Source organism: Sprattus sprattus, assembly GCF_963457725.1.
Source record: "Sprattus sprattus genome assembly, chromosome: 18".
In the NCBI taxonomy this organism is placed as follows: domain Eukaryota; kingdom Metazoa; phylum Chordata; class Actinopteri; order Clupeiformes; family Clupeidae; genus Sprattus; species Sprattus sprattus.
Genome location: NC_137916.1, coordinates 17483178 through 17505394, shown reverse-complemented (window position 1 = coordinate 17505394; position 22217 = coordinate 17483178). Strand labels below are relative to the sequence as shown.

The following is a 22217-nucleotide window of genomic DNA, read 5'->3' as shown; positions in this document are numbered from 1 at the left end:
AAGACCCTCTTCATTTAAAGCTGCAAACGCTGTGTCTCCCATCTTTGTCCAGGCCTTGTGAGCCAGGTTGTGACATACACAAGATGACCAACTACCACAATGAAACAGGGGTCCCGAAAAGGTCAAGGAGATGCCCCCTTCCCCTCCAGGTATAGCACCTGCCTCCTAGGCACTACACACAGCTCTAGATTCCAACAGTGATAGTGGCTAACCTCCGAGACTGTTTCAGCATCTGCTGCGACTGACGAATGTCCCAAAAAATCTGTGGTAAATTTGACAACATAGAGACCACTGCATCACTAAAGCAGGAAAAGACAAGTGAGTCAGAACACACCAGTCTTTTAAACCCGGCATGGGCCTGTTACCTGTAGACAGAAGACCACGTTACAGATAACATCCCAGAGAAGGAAATTGAGGATTTAAAGGACTTGTATGATGACATAAGTTATTCACCTTTTATAACTTTACAGCCATTTGGCCTTTGCTAACTTCTTTCCACCTAAAACAATGTGCTTAGCTAGACTTAGCTTACAGTTTTCAGGTCGTAGGACATTCCTTCACGTCTCTAAACTGAACACAACCTGGAGGCCAAACAGATCTACCCATGTGCCGGATAATCCTTTTGGCAAACAGATAAGGTGATAGGGGATACCTGAGAGAGGAGATCAGTAAACTGTCACTAAGAAAATGGGACTTTCAAACCAAACACCACCTGTGGAAAGATAGGTGACACAAGGCTGGATTTTAATATCTGAATGGAAGCAGTATTACGAACACCAATTTTGCCATTCGTACCACGTTAAAAGCAACCTTTGTTTTTGTTTTCTTTTTCACTTCATCCACTTCCCTTCGTGGAGATGCCTGCTACAATATTGAGTTTGTGTGTTATAACTAGAAAAATAGCCCAACTATGGTTTGTGAGTGGTGTAGAATTACTGCCCTACATTGTCTCTCTGTTTGATGACGTCTTATTAATGTGTATTTCTATTTCTATTGGCATGTATTTCTATTAACTTTTGAGTCCTTTTAATGTCGGTTGGAGGTTCCATGATTGTATTCAATTGTGCCTGTGATTAAATGATTTCCTTGAGTTACAGGCACTGCAATTTACGATTAAGGCCAATTAATGCTTCTGCACAGAATCTGACGTGCACCTCAGTGCTTGGTTTTCACTTTCTACCGTAAGCTAACTACATTAGTCAAAACAAGAGGGGAGGTTGTGAAAGACTGATCCAACAAGAGAGAAGCGAGAGAAAGAGGTTGCATATTGAAGTGAAACCCAGACCAGAAGAACAGCGAGAGCAGGGTGCCCTTACTTCCCGTTCAAAGCTCACAGGCCACGACCCAAACATCAGACTGGCACTGGTACTGGTTCTGATACAGATCTAGCCCTGACATAATGCTAGGGAAAGGCCAGATTAGCCAGAACTGAGCCAGATTCCGGCCAGATCTAATTCAACTTCCAGTGGTTTGCTGCTGAGGCTTTTCCCACATTCCACCTGCCTGAGACACGCCCAGTCTTGGGCCAAACCCCTTCTAGAGAGAGCTGTCACCTGGTGTCTGAGGTCACGGTGGCCATGACCAACTGCCTGGTTCACTGTTTGTCACACGCCAGCATTAGCAGAGCTCAGGGACAGCAGACTGTTTATATTCAGAGTAAGGCTTAAAGCCGCTGCCTCGTTTGTGGGCTTTACTCTGCATAACACCAGAGCCCCTCATACCAGCTGAACCTGTATTGAGCCTGTCCCTGATCTGGCACAGACCGAATGTAATGAGTCTGGGACTGATATGTCAACGACCATGTGAAACGAATCTGGCCCTTACTTGGCACAGATCAGAACCAGATCTGTTGCAGCGCCTGCTCCTGTGTGTCGTCTTGGCTGGTTTCTAGCTTTAGGTATCTGTGACAGATTTGCACCACATAAGGAATACTGCATTGCAAACAGCAGGCATGAGAATGCTCCAGGACAAAACTCTGCTATTACTTTCCGATTGACTGAACCGTAATAAAAACACAAATAGAAACTACGTCCAAACAGCATAGCAAATACTCTTTGACATTTGGCCCAGTCCTGAAATAACACTACTTTAATATAACAGGACTTTACTTCGCCGACAGTCTTAACACAATTTCCATTCATGAAGTACTCTCATCCCCCCTGATAACACAACCCCTCTCAATCCCTTCATCCCTCCAATGAGTGCCAAAATGGCACTACAATCAGCGTACAGTTGGGGGGGGGGGGGGGGCGCGTGTAGAAAAGGCATTGTTGAAGCTTCACAATTGAAGTCAGCTTCCAACATGGCCTCTAAAAAGCACCGATTTGACAGTTGCCCTGATTGGATAAAGCTCTTGTGCTAATCCAATTACCACGGGTGCGTCTTGATGGCTCTGTGAGGCTGGCCACCTCCACGCCTGCAGCGCAGGGGCAGCCTTTCACAGGCTCACCCAGTGAAAGTGGGAAGACCCCTATGGTGGGAGTGCTGGAGAGATCTGGCCTTCAGTTCTGCAGATACCTTGGAAGGGTGTGTGTGTGTGTGGGGGGGGGCAGAAAAGGTTGGGCAGACAGGGAAAAGGTTGGGCAGACAGGGCTTGGTTGGCCTGGTCACATGGTTTCACAGTCACTTACAGCATATGCCTTCATGCTATGACAAAGGGGGTGAGAGGTCACAAAACTATGTAGTGAATAGCCAGGGCATGTAGTGGGAACGACGGGTGTGTTTATCTCTCCTTCACTTAAACATATGCCATCAAAATGACTTAGAAGACGAAAATCCTGCATAGTATGCCTTAAATGTATTAATGAAGTATGATGCACTGCTTGCACATGATGTAAAATGAGATGTTTGGGGATGTGGTTAAGATGAGATGTAGCCTTAAGATTCATGTAGAATCAAGTACATCATATCATTTATTAGAGGATTTTAACTAATGATACCATGCTTATGTCTGTTTGGAGACTTCTGGCGAGCTCTTTCTGACACTCTAACTGAATCAATTCACAGTGCAATTACTGAAATGTCAGGGTGTAGTATCTGTGGAAAAAACATAGATTACAAGTCAATTAAACACCTAGCAGCAGCCGGCGCTAAATACGTTTAGCCGACCAAGGAGAGGTGCTCCTGCATGACTGTGCAATGCTAAAACCATGTGCGCAGATAACAGATCTTTACAAGGTTGATAAACAGGCATTAAGATATAATGTTTGTTGGAGTTATATTTTTCCTAGTGTTCTCTGTCAATAAAGTCTCTCTAACACAAATGCACGTTATAACTCACGCACGCTATCACACACATTATACACACACACACACACACACACACACATGCAAACACACACTATCCCTCGATCTAACACACACATGCAGACTATTTCTCACCCTAACACACATCCTGGCACACTACTCCTCTGGCATGGCTTCTCCCACTATGCAGTGAGATGTAGGTCTTGTCATCTATCACTGTCATGCTGCCCATGGTTAGCCAGGAATAGCCCCAATTTCTCAGAGCAAAGGTATTGAGTCAAATCAAGAATTCCCTGACTATATTCCCCTTCCGTACGATAGCTCTAAGACAATGCAAAGAAGTGAAATAAGATGCATACATACATCCAAAAAGGGGTGACTATGCTGAACTGAATCAAAATGTCCTTTTAACCCAACTGGTAGTAAACAGTGATCATTCAAATTATGACTGGAACTGCACTGCAGTATATTGTAGACAAATGAGAGAAGCCTGAATCTTTGTATGACTGAAATTGACTTGACTTGACATGTCTCGCAAAAGTGGTTTGGAACATCTCCAGTTACAACATTTGTAGTAACAGAGTTTGCTTTGCAACTGCTGTTTATGCAATGTGACTGGCTTCTTAGCCGGCAGGGCAGTGGCCTTCTGTAGACTTCTGTCATACTGAAAGCAGCACAGATGTGTGTTGTGAGAGAGGAAAACTGAACCGAAATAAAAGGAGAATGAGAGGCGACTCTGCTGTTGCGCAATCACTGAAGTCATCGAGGGTTTCATTTTTTCCACTGGCAAAACCCTGAGCAGCGTTTCTCTGGTTTCATAAGCAGGGGTCGGATTATTACGCCAACAGGCCATCTCTCCGGCATTTTCCATCGTGAACCTCATGTTATTGGAAAACGGACACATTGTAGGCCACTAATCTGAAAATCACTATATATAGGTGACAGGGGAAAAAAATCCCTGATAGCTGTGTTGTGTTGTGTATGGTGGACATTATTACGTTTATTAATGTCTGTTTTAAGGATCAGGAATGTTGTTTTAGGTTGGCGAGGGATTTAAGGGAAAACACAGAGACGTTCTCATGGATAGATAATGTACTGAGGTCTAAGCCTGGGTCTCTGCAAAGTACAAAACATGTTATTAAGTTTTCTTCTACCTACAGAGCATCTCCACACCTAAGGGGACGGGAGGGATCTACTCCTCTGAGGTATAGACCTGGAGAAAGTGACAGATAATCACTGCCATACATTTTATTGGCCATTGCTATGCTAGCTACTTCAATCCAGGAAATACTGGTTCTGGCACCAAAATACGAAGAGCCAATCACATTATGACAAATGAAAACAGTAACCAAAACCCTACACTGATTGGCCACACTTCTGCATGTGTGGAACCAACCTATGAGTACCTAAGTTTGCTGGCACCAAAATAGCCTATGCTAACCCCTAAAGTCTAAGCTAACCCTAGCCCCCTCATGTACTCCTTAGATCTCACAAGATATAGTGCCAAACATTCACTGTGTAGCCATGTGTCCTCAAGTTTCTATGGGGTGAGAAAACGTATACAATATCTGCACATATTGTATGCTGAATTGTGTGAAATCTTCCACTGAACGAGAACACCACAAATAGTTCCCCCACATTCTGAACACCCTCTTTCTAGAGTGTGGGTTGAGGTAGTACTATTTAGAAAAGCTTTTGAAGCATCTGACTTACATCAGCTGCCCTGAAAAGACTCCACTTCCTCCCTCTGTGGGTTTATCTTTAAAAAAAACTGGATAGGTTTGAGGTAAATGGCCTCAGTGGTTTCTCCTATTATATGATACAAAAGTACAACAATAAGGCCAAGACAAAATCTCAATACAACTTGCTACCTTTCAGTATTTTGAAGCCTTATGAGTTTACACATCAACATTATTTTGTGAATGCATGTTGGGAAAAGTAAAGATTATAGAAAGTATAGAAAGAATTCATACTTAAACAACATACATAATTGACCGATCGCCAGGGCTCCGCCCCCTAGTTATTGTTGCTACGTCCGACACAATTCACGGAACTGTCAACCTTAAAGCCATGGCAAGTACGGGTACGATCGCTATAACTGTCAGTATGAGTGATGATTTTTGGAGTAATACCTCCGCGGTATCCTCCAGATCAAGCCAAAAGGGACTGCAATATGTAGTGGAAGGATATATCCAAAATATTAAGATCAACAACGAAGTGGACACAACAATAATTGAAGCAAAGGCATACAGGTCTCAATAAAAAAAAAAAAATAGAAACCCTACGACCTCTTCATTGAAATGCAACCAGCACAACCCTGTAGACTAGTCATGTTATTTCACCACTGGGTAAGATCTGAATACAATATTTCAAGCTAGCTAATAACCTCCAACGATTATTCTTATTATTTATTCCGTCTCTGGCGAGAGACTCTGGAGGTATGTATGGTGACTATCCTAGCTAGCAATGCTGATGTTACCGTCAGTAACCTTTTGTAAATGTGCACGCTGAGCTATCAAAGCTGGCGATTGCGAACGCCAGCAGCATACATACAAAGTGTTCGTTAAAAGTTCTGTTCAATGTTGTATTAAGCATAAATAGTCTTGTTTTGTTCAATGCTGGCGTTTGCTGTCGATAGCTTCAACAGCTCTGCGAGCAATCATACAGACAGTAACAGTGACATTTAGACAGGCACATACATTAACATTTAATTTTTTTTAACATGAACACTTTGGTTGGATAGACTAGTTATGTTATTCTAGTGGTAATAATACAAGTATTCATGGACCATAACTGTTGGGGGATTTTCTCTCTCAACTAGATAGTTAGCCATCATGCCTAGCGATAGCTAGCTGGCAGCAAGCAGCTTGATTTACTTTGGAGCAGACTATGTGTATTTTGCGATATATTTAGTTGGGTGTGGGGTGACCACACTGTTTAATACACAGCTGGCACTTTTGCGCCTGTGTTTTGGGCTTTGGGGAAGCGGAAAAAAAACCGACGTCCCTCTAAGCTCTCAAGGTACCTCATGTCATACCCAGTGGTGGAAGAAGTACTGACGTTTAGTACTTAAGTAAAAGTACAAGTACCGAGGAAAATGAAAGTAGAAGTAAAAGTAAAAGTACTAAATCAACAATCCTACTTAAGTAAAAAGTAAAAAGTACTCACTTTTAAATTTACTTTAAAAGTAAAAGTAAAAGTACTCACACAATGGGTTGTCTCTCAATGACTAGGCTGTGCCATTTTGATAAAGAAATAGCGACTGGTAATAAATGCCTCTACATATGTCACTACTAGTAATAATTATAAGCAACAACATTTGTTAATTGGAAAGGTTGGTGTACTTATTGGGCCTATTGTCTGTAATACGGTTCTCACTCTATCTTACAATTCTGCTGATGACAATTTATCTACCAGGGATTTTTTGCAAAGTTAATACCATTAAGCCAAACCAATAAAGACACAATTTTATATCTTTGAATCTTTTATTTAATTGTAAACGTGTAAAAAAAAAAATGGAAATATGAAACATGAAAAACAAATGGAGTTGTTAAACTGGTCAATGCAGAGTTTAATGCTCTATTGATTGCAGAAAAGGGAAAAAAAAAAACATATTGACCAACCCAAGACTAGGCATTACAGTAAGTTTGCATGCCAGGCAATAAAAAAGGCAAATCTTCACGTTAGCTTGACATTGCTAAACTACCAGCTTTATCTTATCACTACGTTACATAAATAATCAAGGTAAAATCGTGTTATTTTGATGCTATTGCTGTATGTCAACATATCTTTTGCTAGATAACAGTATAAAAACATGTCAGTAACCGCATACGATATTCAAAAGTCATAGACATTAACTTAGCATAGCAAGAACTCTGCATAACTCGACCTGTTTCTCCAAATTTGAAGGCGAATTTTGAAGTCTAGCAACTCCTTTTTTGAGGTAGACAGGAAACGCACTGAAACCTCCACGAGTTATTCTTGGGGCATCTGAACTTGAACATGTCCTCAGATGAGGCTGACTCTGAATCCATGCTGAAAAGTTGTTTGTTAGTCAGGCTGTTTATCGAATGTTTAAGCAAAACAGGCAAGGCTACCGTAGTGCTGCTGCCGTATTTGGCTGCTGTCATTGGAGAGGATAGAGCCATCTGATTGGTTGAAACGTCCCAAAGCAACGCAATCCATATTTTTGTGTAGGCAACAGGTTGGCGAAACTGTGTTCATAAAATGTAACGAATAACGTCACATATTGTAGAAATGTAGCGGAGTAAAAGTATAGATAATAGCAGCAAAATGTAACGAAGTAAAAGTAAAAAGTATGCACTATTATTTTTACTTAAGTAAAGTACAGATACGTAAAAATGTAACGAAGTACAGTAACGAAGTAAAAATACTTCGTTACATTCCACCACTGGTCATACCTACAAGTCCCATAGGCACACTGTTTAACCACGCAGCTCAGACCTCAAAGTTGTCGGACCTTCTTCTCTTAGTAGCCGTTGCTAAGGTATGATTGGGCAAGGGCCGTTCTAGGGAGGAGTTTCGCGATCGGTCAATTGTCCACTTTCCCCACCTGCTTGCAATATTAATGTTATATTTTCTTGCTTAGGTAGTAGAGTAATATGAGCTGAGCTGAGCTGAACTGCACTGAAATTAGTTGAGTCATGAACAGGGATTATTTGTTACTGAATATCTGACTTATTGAAAGATGCAAAGATATGGTCTTTAGGTTTTTTAAAGCTGAACAGTGACCATGGCCAAATGATTCAAACCATGATAAAACATACAGCATGGCCCCTGCATGTGATACAAATTTAGATTTTTCATTGCTTCCAATTCAGTGGACTGTTAAAAGGATAAGTGGTTGTATAAGTTATTTAGAAAACAAGATCCCCCATAGGAAAATGTGTCAGTCAATCTTGTGGATTGTCAGTGTTATGGACCATGCAGTTGATCGATTTTACTATACTACTGGGTGCAGTTCAGCAACTACATGATAATATGCAAATTATAATGCTATGTTAATACACACATATACACACACATGAACACATGCGCGCAAACACCCACACACATCATGGTTTGAATACTGCTCGAATGACTGTGTGGCCTCGAGGAGCGGGAGCTTGTCTTCCCCCCCTGCTGTGAAGCAGGCCAGGTCCCTGATACTCCAGGGCAAACACAGGCTAAGTGCTTAGCAAAGCATCATGGGAAAGTGAAAAGCACTGCCTTCTATTTTTGAGCACAGGTACGCCGCTAATCTGGTTAACTGAGACCACAAAGGAAAACAGCTGCTGAACCAAACATGCTAGCAACATAGCCAGTCTCTAACTTAATCAAGGAACATCACTACCATGCAATTCAGAGACATTTGCAGACTGCTAGAGTCGTGACCCTGACTATAAATCATCTCTATGTGTCTCCTCTAAATTTGGGCCACTGAATACTGCTCCATTACAGTGTCTTGAGTTATGAGCTTTTTTGTTCTCGCTTACAACTTTAATGAAAGGGGACCCTGTTCGATATCTCTAAAATAAGCAGTACTTGCTGACCTCAGTTATGGCCCAATCGTTGAATCATGAGCAGGCGGGAGCCAGCATGCAGGGGCCAACTCAAAGGAGGCAGTGTTTTAGGCCGCACACGCCAGCCAGTGACCAGCTAAAGATGCCTGACTGACACAAATAGCTGCTCAAATGGACCAAATCTCGCTACCCTCTGTGTTTCTCTCTAGCAGTGCAAGAGTGTTTACAGTCTCAGTGTGAAGACATCCGCTGCCTCAGTGTGCTGCTGCTGACATGGTCAGAATCCGTGTCTTAGAGGTTTTATTGTTTTGTTTTGTCGTTGTTCACGTTTCTGCCATACCTACTAATTTGGAATTTCAGAAAGGTCCTCCTCTTTTGGGTGGTGGAGAGCAAAGGAATAAATGTGGAAAAGGAGAAATATTAAGGTTACAACTGATGCAACCAGGGTCATTCTTAACTCTGCAGCTGAGATGACTGAGACACGCCTTCAGTGAACAGTGACATCCGCTTATAAGATGGCTGCCCTATCGGATCACTTTAAGGCAGAAGCCCTTAGTCTAAAGGGAGTCTTTAAGGGAATATTAAGTTGATCTATGCACAGATTCAGGCGGATTCTGGCTACTCTTTGGCTACTTCATTCCACTAGATTGTGAATAAGTGAATGCTACGGGCCCCCAAATAAACACTAAAGGGTTTTGCAGGGTCAGTGAAGATGAAGATAAGTATAAGTACACTTTAACGAATCTGAAGGACTTTGCGTTTTCTAGCTGATGGTAACAATGACAGCCCTTCCTCTGGTGCTTGGCTGAGTACTCCAGGGGGGCACACTGAGTCTCTTCTCCAAAAAGTACTGAACCAATCACACAGACTATTTACAGCACCCTGTGGTGGACCAGATGTCTTGATATTGCCCAGGCCACATGTTAGCACAAGCTGTCCCCATCTCTCCCTCTCTCTCTGTCCCCATCTCTCCCTCTCTCTCTGTCCTTCTGTCTCTCCCTTTATCCCTGTCTGAGGGAGGTTGGGGAGGAGAGTCCTGCCTTGAGGAGATTACCTAATCTTACCCCAGTCACCATCTAGAGGTCTTGCTCTTTCGACATGGATAAATTCCAGATTTGTTCAGGATGTTTCCAAACTACTATTTCCTTATTAAGCTGTCCTGCTAACAATAAAAGTCACACACTGTAATTCAATTGATTCATGATGATGGTATTCATGAGAGAAAACATGAAAAGTACACATTATACAGAAGTAGGTTTCAGTATCAAATATCCAATGCTGTGTATCTGCAGGACAATGTCTTCATACATTTTTGAAGTTGACTGCAAACTTTTGAACACAAAGCATTTCAAGAGTTTCCATTCTTAGGTTTTCAATTCAAATTCCTTTCTTTCCCAGACTTTCCCGACCAAACCAAGAACCATGCCAACGCCCAGGACCCACCCTGTCCATCCTCAGCTCTGCCCCCACTCAAACCCCCTCCCACACATGCCACTGTTGGGGAACTTCCTTCCTTTCTGCGCATAAGAGGGGCCGCCCAAGTCTGTCTGGGACCAGGAAGCACTTAATAACAGGGTCAAGCACAAACACAGTGACTGGGAGAAATGCACACAAACACATACAGTAAGGTAAAAAAAAAAAAACCCACCCATTTTCATCAAAATACACAGAAGTAAGTTTGCAAACAACAAACACGGTCATATGCATATAATCTTACACATACACTTCTTCCCTCAAACATACATTTAAACACACACACACACACACACACACACACATGTCGGTCTTTGAGCATCTACAGTAGAATAGAGTGGGCCTCTCAGTGGCCAGAGGCAGGTTTTATCGGGGAAAGACGCTGTAATCCCCTGACTGTTTACAGATCACAAATAAGTCTGACAGATCAGACAGACAAGCAGGGCACAGGAATCTGGGACCAAATGAGGGAGAGGGGGAGGGTGAGCGGGTGAGATAAGGTGAAGGGCTACAGAGAGATGGGGGACAGAGAGAGAGTGAGGAAGATAGGGAGAAGAAGTAGAGAGAGATGGAGGACAGAGAGAGAGTGAGGGAGATAGGGAGAGGGGGTACAGAAAAAAAAGACAGAGCAAGAGTGAAGAGGGGGAGAGAGAGAGTTAAGCAGATTAGATAGATAAGAGCAGGAGACGAGAGGACAGCCAGAGACAGTAGGCCAGTGCATCGTGCTAATGAGTGTTGAGGGCATCGAAACACTGACCACTGACCACTGAGAGCACAGGCAGAGTACGCTGACCCTTCATCATTACTGCTGTCTACTACACAAACCAGCCCAGTAAAAAACCTTGATGATGTCACAAAGCTTAAACATGGTGCGTCACCCGAGGCAACGTTACTATGCCAACGGTCTGAGCCAGCAACCATCCTCAAGCTGGCCTCACTGTATGCGAAACAGTCTAGACCAAAACTCAGCTATAATCGAGAGCATCTGCATTCAAATCCTGAGGTGAGGTCTGACTAGAGTGTAAGGCAAAGAGGGTGACCTGGATTATTCTATTAGTCCCACACACATTTAAATAAACAACATAGTTTGACTGAAATTTGTACCAAGAAGACTGAGTCATCACTGTAAATGCAAAAACGTTTAAAACTGCCGCATGATAAAACAGGGACACAAGTAACATCAAAGCTATCCACTATGTTAACTGACTACCCCAGGCACTGTGACTTCCGCATCTACAAACATACACATACTAGACATACTAGATGTCTTGCTAAAGAAACTGAGATGGATGAATATTTCACTGGTGTAGCCAGTATTGATTTTAGCACCTGGGCCAACCTACTTTCTCTTCCCACTCAAGCAGAACTAGCAGACTGATCACTACTGTCTAAGTGAGGGATCTCTGTGTGTGCAGCACATAATGTTATGTTAGCCTTAGCTAAACCCCTTGCCAAGTCAATTACTTTTACTCATTTTGCAAGCTCTTTCATTCAAAGCCAATAAGTATTGAAACCATGTAAGGCTACTTAATGTGGAAGTTTACCCCCAGCTCTGACAACGCCCACTTCTAAAAGGTGGGCAAGGGGCTGAGACTCCATTCCAATGTATGTGTATCAAGAAGTAGATTTTTTACCAACTGGTAGAATCATCGTCAGCATTGCTCTTGGATTATTTCAAATAATACATGGCATGTTGAGCCATTTTCAACTCATAAAATGCAAATTTTGACAATATTAACACGAGCATTGATCACACACAAGAGGCAAGGCAAGACGTCTGTCTGTATCTCTCCCAAAGCGTGAGAGAGTCTAAACCAGTCGGACCAACTGGAGAAGCCAGAGGGAATGCTACCCACAGACGCCGAAATACACGACAAGTCGGCTAATGACAGACCTGAGGCTAATGACGCTATTCTAAAACCAAATACTCAAACAGTACTGACTGCTAAGTCACAGCATGGGAAGGGGTACATACAAATGGTATGTGAGGAAAGGGCACAGTGAGACCTGTTTTTGATTGGCCTCTTGGTCTTGCTCTTGCTATGGACAGAGTTTCTCAAAAGCATATTTGAGCTATCCGTGTCCCTGATTGAGTTTCTTCTCACATTTGAGAATGACAAACTCATACACATAAAAAATAGGGAGAAAAATGCTGTGTGTTTTGGTTAAAGGGGAAGAACATTTAGTCTACATTTAGTGACCTGTGTTTGTGTCAAAACGCAAGTACAGAATAACAATCCTGGTTGGCAGATGGCTACTTGGGTCGTGCTCTGAGACCAAGTATAAACTGGGCAACGCATATTTCCTGATGCGCCGCAGAGAAAACTGAAGCCACAAAGATGTGACAAGGTAAAAGTTACTTATCACACAGCATTGGTCCTCTCTCTGGAGCCAAGTCTCCTTTCCATGCCAGCTTAATCTGTGTAAGATCCCGCTTCGCCATGGTGCGGATCTGGCTCCTTTAGGATCCTTTCTACAGTGCTTGATCTTTACCCATCATCTACTTTTCCTGTTGCTTACCTGGTAGAGCAAGGTGCTAACAACACCAAGATCATGTGTTCCCGACACCCAGGGAGCACCCACATTGACGAAAAGTTATATCTGTACTGTAGTGTACTCTCTCTTTCTCCTCTCCGCCCGACTCCATCCAGCCATAATTACGCTTGTCACCACTTCTATCACAATGCAGCTTCTCATTGGAATTCCTTTTTTTCTTCTTTTGACCATTACAATTCATTTAAATTCATGCACATTATTTTTCTTGATTCCCCTAGCAGGACACAGCCTCCATTCATGGACTCAAAAGGACGGAGGAACAACCAAACAAACAGCGGCAGCCTACAGGCCAGGGCAGCACTGGTCAAAAGCCTCAAAGACTTAAGAGGGCCTAAGCGGAGACACCCCAGTGACTCAGACACAATGCCAGTGCTTGTCTCCCTCCTGCCCCTTACTTCATCTCTCTCTTACTTTTTTTAGAGTGGAACGAGTGATCTGTAGTCACAGTACTGTTGTATCTTTCTCTGTAATATAAGTAGGCATAGAAGGGAGAACGGTGTATATGCGTTACTATCACAGAGAACTGTATTACTTACAAAGGAGGTAGGACAGCAAAAAGGATGCTGGCTGATACAGTGCAAGGTCGCCCAAACTGCTTCAGTACAACTGTCTACCTTAATGAAGCGGATTCCATGAAATGCCCACTGGGTTGGAACAGATCGGGCTTGGCTCTGGACCTCTTTCCACTTAAGATCCAGCAAACATCTAGAGAGGTATCTCAACATGTCCCTGAAAATCATGGATCAGCTTTCTCCATTTTCAGGAGTATGCATATGCAATATGCAAAGTACAGCACATGGTGCTACTAGCAGATTAACATGCATTACAACAGAGGAGTGGAAATAATGTTGGGGGTAATTTTAAATCACTCTGCGAGCTGTTGAAATATCTCAGCTCTGCTAACTCTCATCGCCTACATCTATTTTGTTCTCAGCCCAAATCTGTTGAAGCGAGTTACTCACAGGTGGAGCAGCTATGATTACATAAGTAACTGGAACTTACTGTGGGTAGCTAAAAAACCAAAGGGCTATTTTTTTAGACATCTTACTCAACAGCTTTATGGTCACCAAACTGCTGCCAAGGCAGGGACACTGAAGGCAAGAGCCTCTCAGTGACAGCGAAATCATGACGTGTCACAGCAAGTTTCACAAGCCACTGCTTCCCTGCTGCTGCAAACTGCTCGGTCAGGCAGCCAGCAGTCTTCTGAGAGTACATCAGACCGCTGGGTCAGAGTCATAAACTACAGGGACCAGTTGGGTCGGCGAGATCACAGCAACTTGACCGACATATGAGAACGGCTAAAAGTTATTGTTATTGACACCGTTGCCTTTTTTAAATAGACCGGATGCACTCATCATTGGGCGCTGTTCCTTTACACAGTGATTCAGAGGAGATCAAAGCTGACTGGCTGTGATCGTATAGGTATTACGATTTTTAGTTGCCTTTAGGTTGTTTTAATGCAATCAAGAGATAAAGAACATCTCACTATAAATGTGTAAGCAGTGGCACGTATAAGAATTAGTCATGCACTGAATCGTCACTTTAAGAGCCACTGGTGTAGGCATCACATGTTTGCCACCCAGAAGGAGACACTGGCTTTAGGGTTGAGTAACCATAGTGATGAACTAGCACTGTCTTGTTTGTGAAAGCTTAAATGAATGTCTTGATGTCATGTGAGAAATGATGAGTGTCAGATGCATTTGGAGAAAATTCACAAATTCAATATGTTTCCCTTTTGTAAAAATGCAAAGAAACATGTAAATAATCCAAATAGATTCCTGCTGCTGCCCATAGAGACCAAGCCAAACAAAGATAATTAACTATTTAGTACCAGCTGGCAGGCACAACCACTTATGAATGCTGATGACAGCTCAACCTTAAACAAACCCATCCTGTGCCATCACGAAAAAGTGAGAAACCGGCAGGGCTGTTTTTTCCTTTCCAGATCTACTACTATCTGTGTACAGATTATATACAGATCACATGTGAGACCAAAGCTGGATCATGCCATATCAGGGCCAGACTTGGTCCAGACTCATCATCTATCTAAGATCCCACCTGCTTTGATTTCTACATACGTCAAAAGTCTTTTCTGACCCCTCCACGACCTCCATTTGATTCTAGCAGGACTGCAGAATCACAACTGTCGGATGTCTTTAACAGTGAGCAGTCAGCTTAACAGACAATAGTAACCACTGCCACATATCACCTCCCAAGTAAAACACATAACATGTTATCAAACTGCACTTACTGTTTCTGACTGTTCGTTTAATTGATGTACAGCTAACAAGGCTATAGTAAATACAGCTGGTGTGTAAACTCACCGTGATTGGTCCGACGCTGAAGCATATCTTGCGGTTAGCTGGTGCCTCTTCCTCAGCGGGCAGGCCAGGGATCTCAGAGCTGCTGGACTCGGGCTCATAGGGCTCGTCTTCGTCCACCTCCTCATCCTCGTCCAGCTGGCTGCCTCCTGAGTCATCCCCGACACCACTGTAGGCACTGATGTCCACTAGGTCGCCCTCTGAGTAATCCTCCTTCCGGGACTCCTCCTCGATCTCGTCCTCCTCCCCCATCAGTCCTGTCCCCGGCCTCTCCGCTCCATCCTCAGTGACCCTCACCTGGGGGCCCCCAAGGGCCTCACCATTCTCTAAAGAAGCGTGGACCTCAGCTTGGACTAGTCTACTCCCTGCCTCCAGGGTATCTGCATCCTCCCCGGATTTGGCCAGCTTTTCAGGTTCCTCAGCTCGGGCACCCACCTCCTGTGCAGGTCGGTCCTGGGCATCTCTGTGCAGCTCTGTTTTGGCAAAGCTGTGGGTTGTTGGAGTCTTGTCTCCCATCTGAGGGCCCTGCAAGCTAACCCTCTCTGCTTGGGTTCGCGCTTTGTTTCTGGGGCTCACTGGTACAGCATCCTGCTCCTTCCCAGGAGGACCCCCTTCTTCCTGCTGCACATCTTGTGGGGGGAGTATCCGCACCTTCTTGGCAGCAATTTTGGAACTAGGAGGTGGAGGGGGCGGCGGTTTGCTTGGGATGGGGCTGACCCCTCGCGATGACAGCGGAGAGGCAGAGGTGGATGAGGGTCGATGGACGTTGTTGCGGTGCTCGGCTTTCTCAAACACAGCACTTAGCTGGCTGACTGTTGGGGACACAGCCTCAGTTGGCCCCCCAGCCACCGTCGGCTCTAGGCTGTCCAGGGACTCTGTGCTGCCGTTGAAGCGCACCACAACGTCCAGGCGCCCATCCTGGAAGCCAGAGGCACGCTCTTTCTTCAGCAGGATCCGGTTGGTGGCCGCCTGCTTCTCCTGTTGGGTGCGTTGCTCAAAGATCTTCCGCATCTCCTGCAGCTTGGAGTACCCAGCGGGGGCTCCAAGGGGGGTGCTCCCATCTACCTTGCCATCAAAGCGGCTCACCCGATCTGAGACAGCAGAGCCAACCTTGAACCCCAGGGCACCATGGTCCATGTTATCAGTCAGACTGCTGGCTCGCGGGATGGACAGGCGCACCTGGTCGCTTACTCTGGATGGGTCCTGTTCCTGGTCCGGGTCCTGGTCCTGGTCCTGGTCCGGGTCCTGGTCGTCCTTTCCCGGGGTAGTCTCCATTTGCATGAACATGTTCTTGATGCGATAAACATTGGAGCCATAACGGCGGCCTCTGCCTGTTGGACGTGCTTTGCCGTCCTTGGTGTTTTGCCCATTTGCAGCGCTGTTCAGGGTGTCGGTGGCCTGCTTGAGCGCTTGCATGCCCGCCTCATAGGCATTCCTGTGCGGGGAGGCGCTCCGGAGTGAGGTGCTAGAGGAGGTGCTAGCCGCGGAGGGGGGTTCTGTTTTCATCATGGTTGATCACACGTTGCTTTGGCTGAGCTGAAACGTCATAGCCCCCCCTTGCTTCTCCGTCTGAGCGACAGCAGAATGAAGAAACAGACGTCACCCAATGCATAGAGAGGATAGAAAGGACAGAGTATGAGTCATTTAAGAATATTAATTAATACACAGACACATGAGGACACTTCTCTAATCAGCTCTGGGTTTTTACAGTAAACTGCAGCACAGTGAAAAGACACTCTAAGTGTCAGAGACCACACTGGATATAGATCTCAACATATGCACTGGTAAACTAAGTCGTTAACGAGCATGCACGTTCACATGTTGCATTGATAAACGTATTAGTAAATTGTTCCTGATATAATCATAATATACAAATATAATCAGAAACGATACAAAATCACTCACTAACAGAAAAACACAACAAAGCCTGGAACATGTATCTATCATTCACCCAGGAGGGAAGGTAGCATTGCAGCCATTTCCTCATATTGTATTTAATGGCATAGGTAGTATTTCAAGTTTATACCAATGTTATGACATCAAGCCCTGTGTGCAAACGTATTTAAGACGTAAACATATTTTGTTTCAATTATTCTACCAATATATTTTTTGTAAGAAAATATATCCGCCTGATACGCAAAGTAGGCTACAGGCTACGGCATTTCCTTTTCTGTTATTGAGAAACAGGTCTGAAGAGGACCACATCACTTCCCCCCAAAATGCTTAATTGCTCTCGCTTAGCACAATTCACTTGTGCCTTTCTTCACAGCCTTTCTATTCACGTATTCCAGGCGAGAGGTTTTGATCAGTATTTAATTATCCGGCATTATTTATCTTAGAGGACCAAAAGTTGTCATGCATCACCAGAAATACAAGCAGGAAGTCGCTAAATACAAGACAGTTTAAAAATAATACGTATTACAGATAACAGAAACAACGAACACAATAAATGGGAATGCATTTGAGTCTAGCGGTTTATGCAGGAGCCCTTGAACTACCATATGCGTTATGCAGGCTTTGTTATGAGCGAGTCTCATGCTAGTCGCAGCCGGAGCATCCAAGTAGGAAATAAAACCCAGTGTTAATAAAAGTAAGTATACCTTTAGGTGGTTCAACGATACACATATAAAGAAACTGGATTATGTATTTGTTTACTCCACTAACAATACGAACGTGTCATCAAATCTCCTGAGGATGTCATGTTTCGACATTTGCACTAGGACCCTGCGGATAAGAAGGGCCTCGCTTTTTCAGCTGCCTGATGCCTAGAGTCAGCTACGTCGCTTCCTGCATCTTCTGCTGTCCATATAACAGTTCCCTATTCGTGTCAAAAACCAAGAAAGGCAAACATAACAATGAACAGTGATACATTTCATTTTAATACAATGTCTTTCTGTTACCTTATTTCCTGCGTTCATCAAAGGCTCGTCCTGCCGCTACCTACAGTACGTCAGTTTGAGGATCCATTGTGTCCACAACCCGTTTTCGCCCTCTCGATTCCCCCCTCGATCGCACACTGGGCTACTGACGCCTGCCCTCTCCCGTTCGCTGCACTCGTTGTCCTGCGCGCGCCTTGCCCCCTCCTCTTGCACTACCTTCGGCATATGGCATCACAGGTCTCTTTAACCCTTCAAGCAGAGCAATACGTTTGTCAGTCATGTAATTTTGTTCTTTCTGAAATAAATTGACAGACGAATTTTAGATAGGTCAGTTATAGCTACCGTTGTTAATGGCATTTAATGCAGTTGTGCAAATTCGAAACAGAAGTTTTTAACACCTTAACGTTTTACCATATTCTATTGCAAGCCTTTTAGTATTATCACACATGGTAACGATGTATCTTAAAAAGAAACAAGTGTATTGTTGTATTGTTGTGGGATCTCAACTCATTGTAAAAAAAAAAGCTGACAACAGCGGCGTTGGTCCTGGAATAACGGGAGACGATTTGGTCATGTACAATGAAATGGCAGGTGTACCCCCTAAATATGGAGGTCCACTGCAGGACCAGTTACGAAACGATTGAGGAGCACACCAAGTGTGAATCAGTATGCACGGGTTGACTTTCGGCGACCTCGTGAGGTGAAATGAGGGAAATCATGAGAACAACACTCGGTAATGTTAAAACGTCATACAGCAGCATGCATGGTACATCTGACTACGTTTTAAAATAAAATGGCAGTTTTTAGTGAATACGAAAATGGCGTAATTCACATTAAAATGGAAACGCACTTTCGCATGAAACCATGCCTATACTGAAAGCCAGAGTCTCCGCAACACAGTGACCTATTTTGTTAGAGATCTTGATTAGGTATGTGTTTGTGTGTGTGTGTGTGTGTTTGTGTGTGTGTGTGTGTGTTTGTGTCTGTGTGTGTGTGTGTGAGAGAGAGAGAGAGAGAGAGAGAGAGAGAGAGAGAGAACGATTGTGTGTGTGTGTGTGTGTGTGTGTGTGTGTGTGTGTGTGTATGAGATAGAAAGAGATGGGGGGGGGGGGGGGGGGGGGGGGGGGGGTCTCACCTCCTTAGTGGATTATTTTCCCCAGGGGGTCTTTGACACTGTTCCATCCTGAAGTGTACGTGAAGTGTGTTAAATGTGAGTCCCCACTGATTTTTTTGCCCTACCTTTCTCTTACATTCCATTCATAAAACTTTAAATGAATGATTAGCAGAATGCCTTACTGTCCTAGAAGGTATGATTACTGAGACTTCCTTTTTTCTTAATAAATACATATAATATAATTAACTGGCAAGTATGTGTTAAGACCTAATATTATCAATAACGATAAGTACCACAGCAACTAACAACTGAAAGCAAATAAGCATATAGCCTAACGCTTACAACATTTGTGGTAAACAACACTGCCCTCTATTTCTGGAAGACCTGCCCCTTCTTGTTGTACCAAAGAAACAGACTGTGCGGACCAGTAGAGGGCGCCACGACTCACATCTGTTCAGACTTCAGAAGTATCAGCATCAACAACTTTCCATTCTCTTGTATTCCAACATATTTTTCATTGAAATTTAACCTACAACATTAATTTAACCTAAATTAAATAATACAGCTGCTTGACAGTTTCCTTGAGCCCTCTCAGAAATGAAGTATAAGGAGCTGATGTGGGTTCATTCAATGTATGGATTTGTAAGGATGCAAGCGACTAGACAGGCAACAGCATTGTTGAGTTGCATTGTTGAGTGTGAACTACGTTTTCGAAAGCCATCACATCAGATTCACTTTGTCTAACTCTGGTGCAGAGCTGGAGAATACACACACACAAACACACACACACACACACACACACACACACACACACACACACACACACACACACACACACACACACACACATATTCACTCGTGCATATGCCCCCCGAACCCCCTCCCCCACACGAACACACACACACACAAACACACATACACACACACAAACACACATACACACACACACACACACACACACACTCACACACACACACACACACACACACACGCACACACGCACACACACACACACACACAACAAACACACACACACACAGACATACACATGTGCACAAACATCCACACCGAGACACACACACATGCACAGACACACACGCACACTGCGCTGCTGCACGGTATCCGTAGCAACGGCTCCCCCTGTGGTCACGTGAACACTCAGCATCATAATGACCCAGATTTGGCATATCTGTTGTTTCCCTGCCAGGCCTACCCTGTCACACACCTCAAACTATCGGTGGCGTAGGCAGGGATGGCCAACCTTTAGCTTCACTCTATGCATGTCAGATGGCGAGATAATCAAACTTTTTTCTTTTTTGAATAATGAGAGGATATTAGGTCACATATCTTACAAGGTGTCCTTAGGTTAACCATAGAGCTAAGAGCTATGCCACAATAATCTTTTTTTATGTGTGAAGTTGACATGGTTTATCTCCTGCCAACTCCAGACATTTACTATTTTTAGCAGTTATCTGCATTGACGTATTGTAACAACCCAAATGAGAACAATTGTTTCTCACTGATACAAAAGTAGCAAGGGGCATTTATTGCTTTCTTGTCAATTGGATAATGCTCAGAAAAATCCACTATGTTTAAAGGCAGACTCAGCAGTTGGACTCCCTAACACTCCTTCTTAATACCGTATGGGACTCTCCCCATATCATTGCACTTAGTTCAATTTGACCTCTGCAAAGGACTTGTTCCTCCCATAAAGGTGTATTTCCATAAACTTAAGATATAGTCTCACAGTGCCAAGTAGTTGGTTTGTTGTTCGTAATAGTTATGAATTGCAAAACTCTATGAAGCAACTGTCTGGAGAAGAACCACAGCTTTTCATTTCATTTTTTTTTCTGTTTCAGCTATTTGCTCTTTGGATTTTTTTAAAACTATTATTCATGTAGGCCTACTCTTTAGTCTGCTTGAATACGCTTCCACGTCTTCGTCCTACAGGAAAATGGCACTACAGTAGTCTCCACAAGATGGCACTATTTGTCATTTAAACCAACTCGAACAAAATACAATAACGAAAAGGCTGGGACTGTGCAACACTTACAATCTGTAACCATTATGACAGCTGCAACCATCTGTAAATAAATGTTCCATTTCAGAAGCCATATTTCTTAGGTCACATCTTAAACTGTATGGTTTGATTTGATAACCTTTTCTATACTATTTATACACACACACGCGGACAAGCACACGCACAAACAAACAAAGCAATATGTTCCCATAACTGAAAACGTCTGTGAAATGCAGTCCTTAATACTAAATACACTGCACTATGACTAATAAGATTTTAAAGAATAGTTAAAGAGAATCATCCTTGTGAACAAACAGAAAGACCCATCATACATGGGACCAGAAGGAAATACTTTTGGTTCCAACATTCTTCATTCGAACCCTGCACAGATATCCAGTGAAGGTATGCAGACAACGGGCCCTTTGTTTGAGGCCCAAGGAGAAGCACCTAACGCAACAGTTTTACAGGCACTTTCAGGAGAGGAGAGGAGAGGAGAGGAGAGGAGAGAAGCTGGAGGTTGGTTTCATTTCGATTTTGGAGTACAATTTACAGCACAACCTGGATACAGACTGCAGAGGAGTCTTATAAACGCCACTGCCCATTTTACCGGTCAAAACTAAAAAGGAAACAACTTGATATTTGGGCAGGAAGACGATTATGTGGAGGCACTTACAAACTCAGTATCAGAGTGTAAATCTGAGTATACTGACTACGAATAAGAACGAAACAAAATCTCTTGAACATCCTGTGACGTCAATTACGGTGGACATGTTTACTTTGTGTAAGGATCTGTTTGCCCAGCGCAAGTATTTAGTCTACACTTAAACTGACAACGCGTTTTACGGATTTACTTCAAACGGAGTCTCTCTCTCCCCATCTGTTGGATTACATTTGGGATTTATACTAAGGAATCGTACGTTTCAAATCATGGGTAATTGAAAGACTTCAAATAGAAAAATGGTTTCGATACAGGTAAGCTCAAGACAACCACTGCAGAGGACCAAAGTTCCAAATTAAGGTAGGCCTATTGTACATAGCTGGAAGTGTTTTCTGCACTTGAAATAAACTCCAAATCTCCTGAAGCAA

The 22217-nt window shown here is 43.5% G+C and overlaps 1 protein-coding gene across 1 annotated transcript in view; it reads right to left on the bottom strand.

The window, feature by feature from the left end:
* ppp1r9ba (protein phosphatase 1, regulatory subunit 9Ba) overlaps positions 1 to 18126 on the bottom strand; it is a 50797-nt gene extending 32671 nt beyond the window's left edge. The window contains exons 1-2 of the mRNA XM_080856510.1: positions 18019 to 18126; positions 15122 to 16687 (exon numbers count right to left, since the gene is read on the bottom strand). Of these exons, the coding sequence (XP_080712636.1) occupies positions 15122 to 16627 (1506 nt within the window). The 5' untranslated portion in view covers positions 16628 to 16687; positions 18019 to 18126. The remainder of the gene's footprint in view (positions 1 to 15121; positions 16688 to 18018) is intronic.
* Positions 18127 to 22217: the final 4091 nt, after the last annotated feature.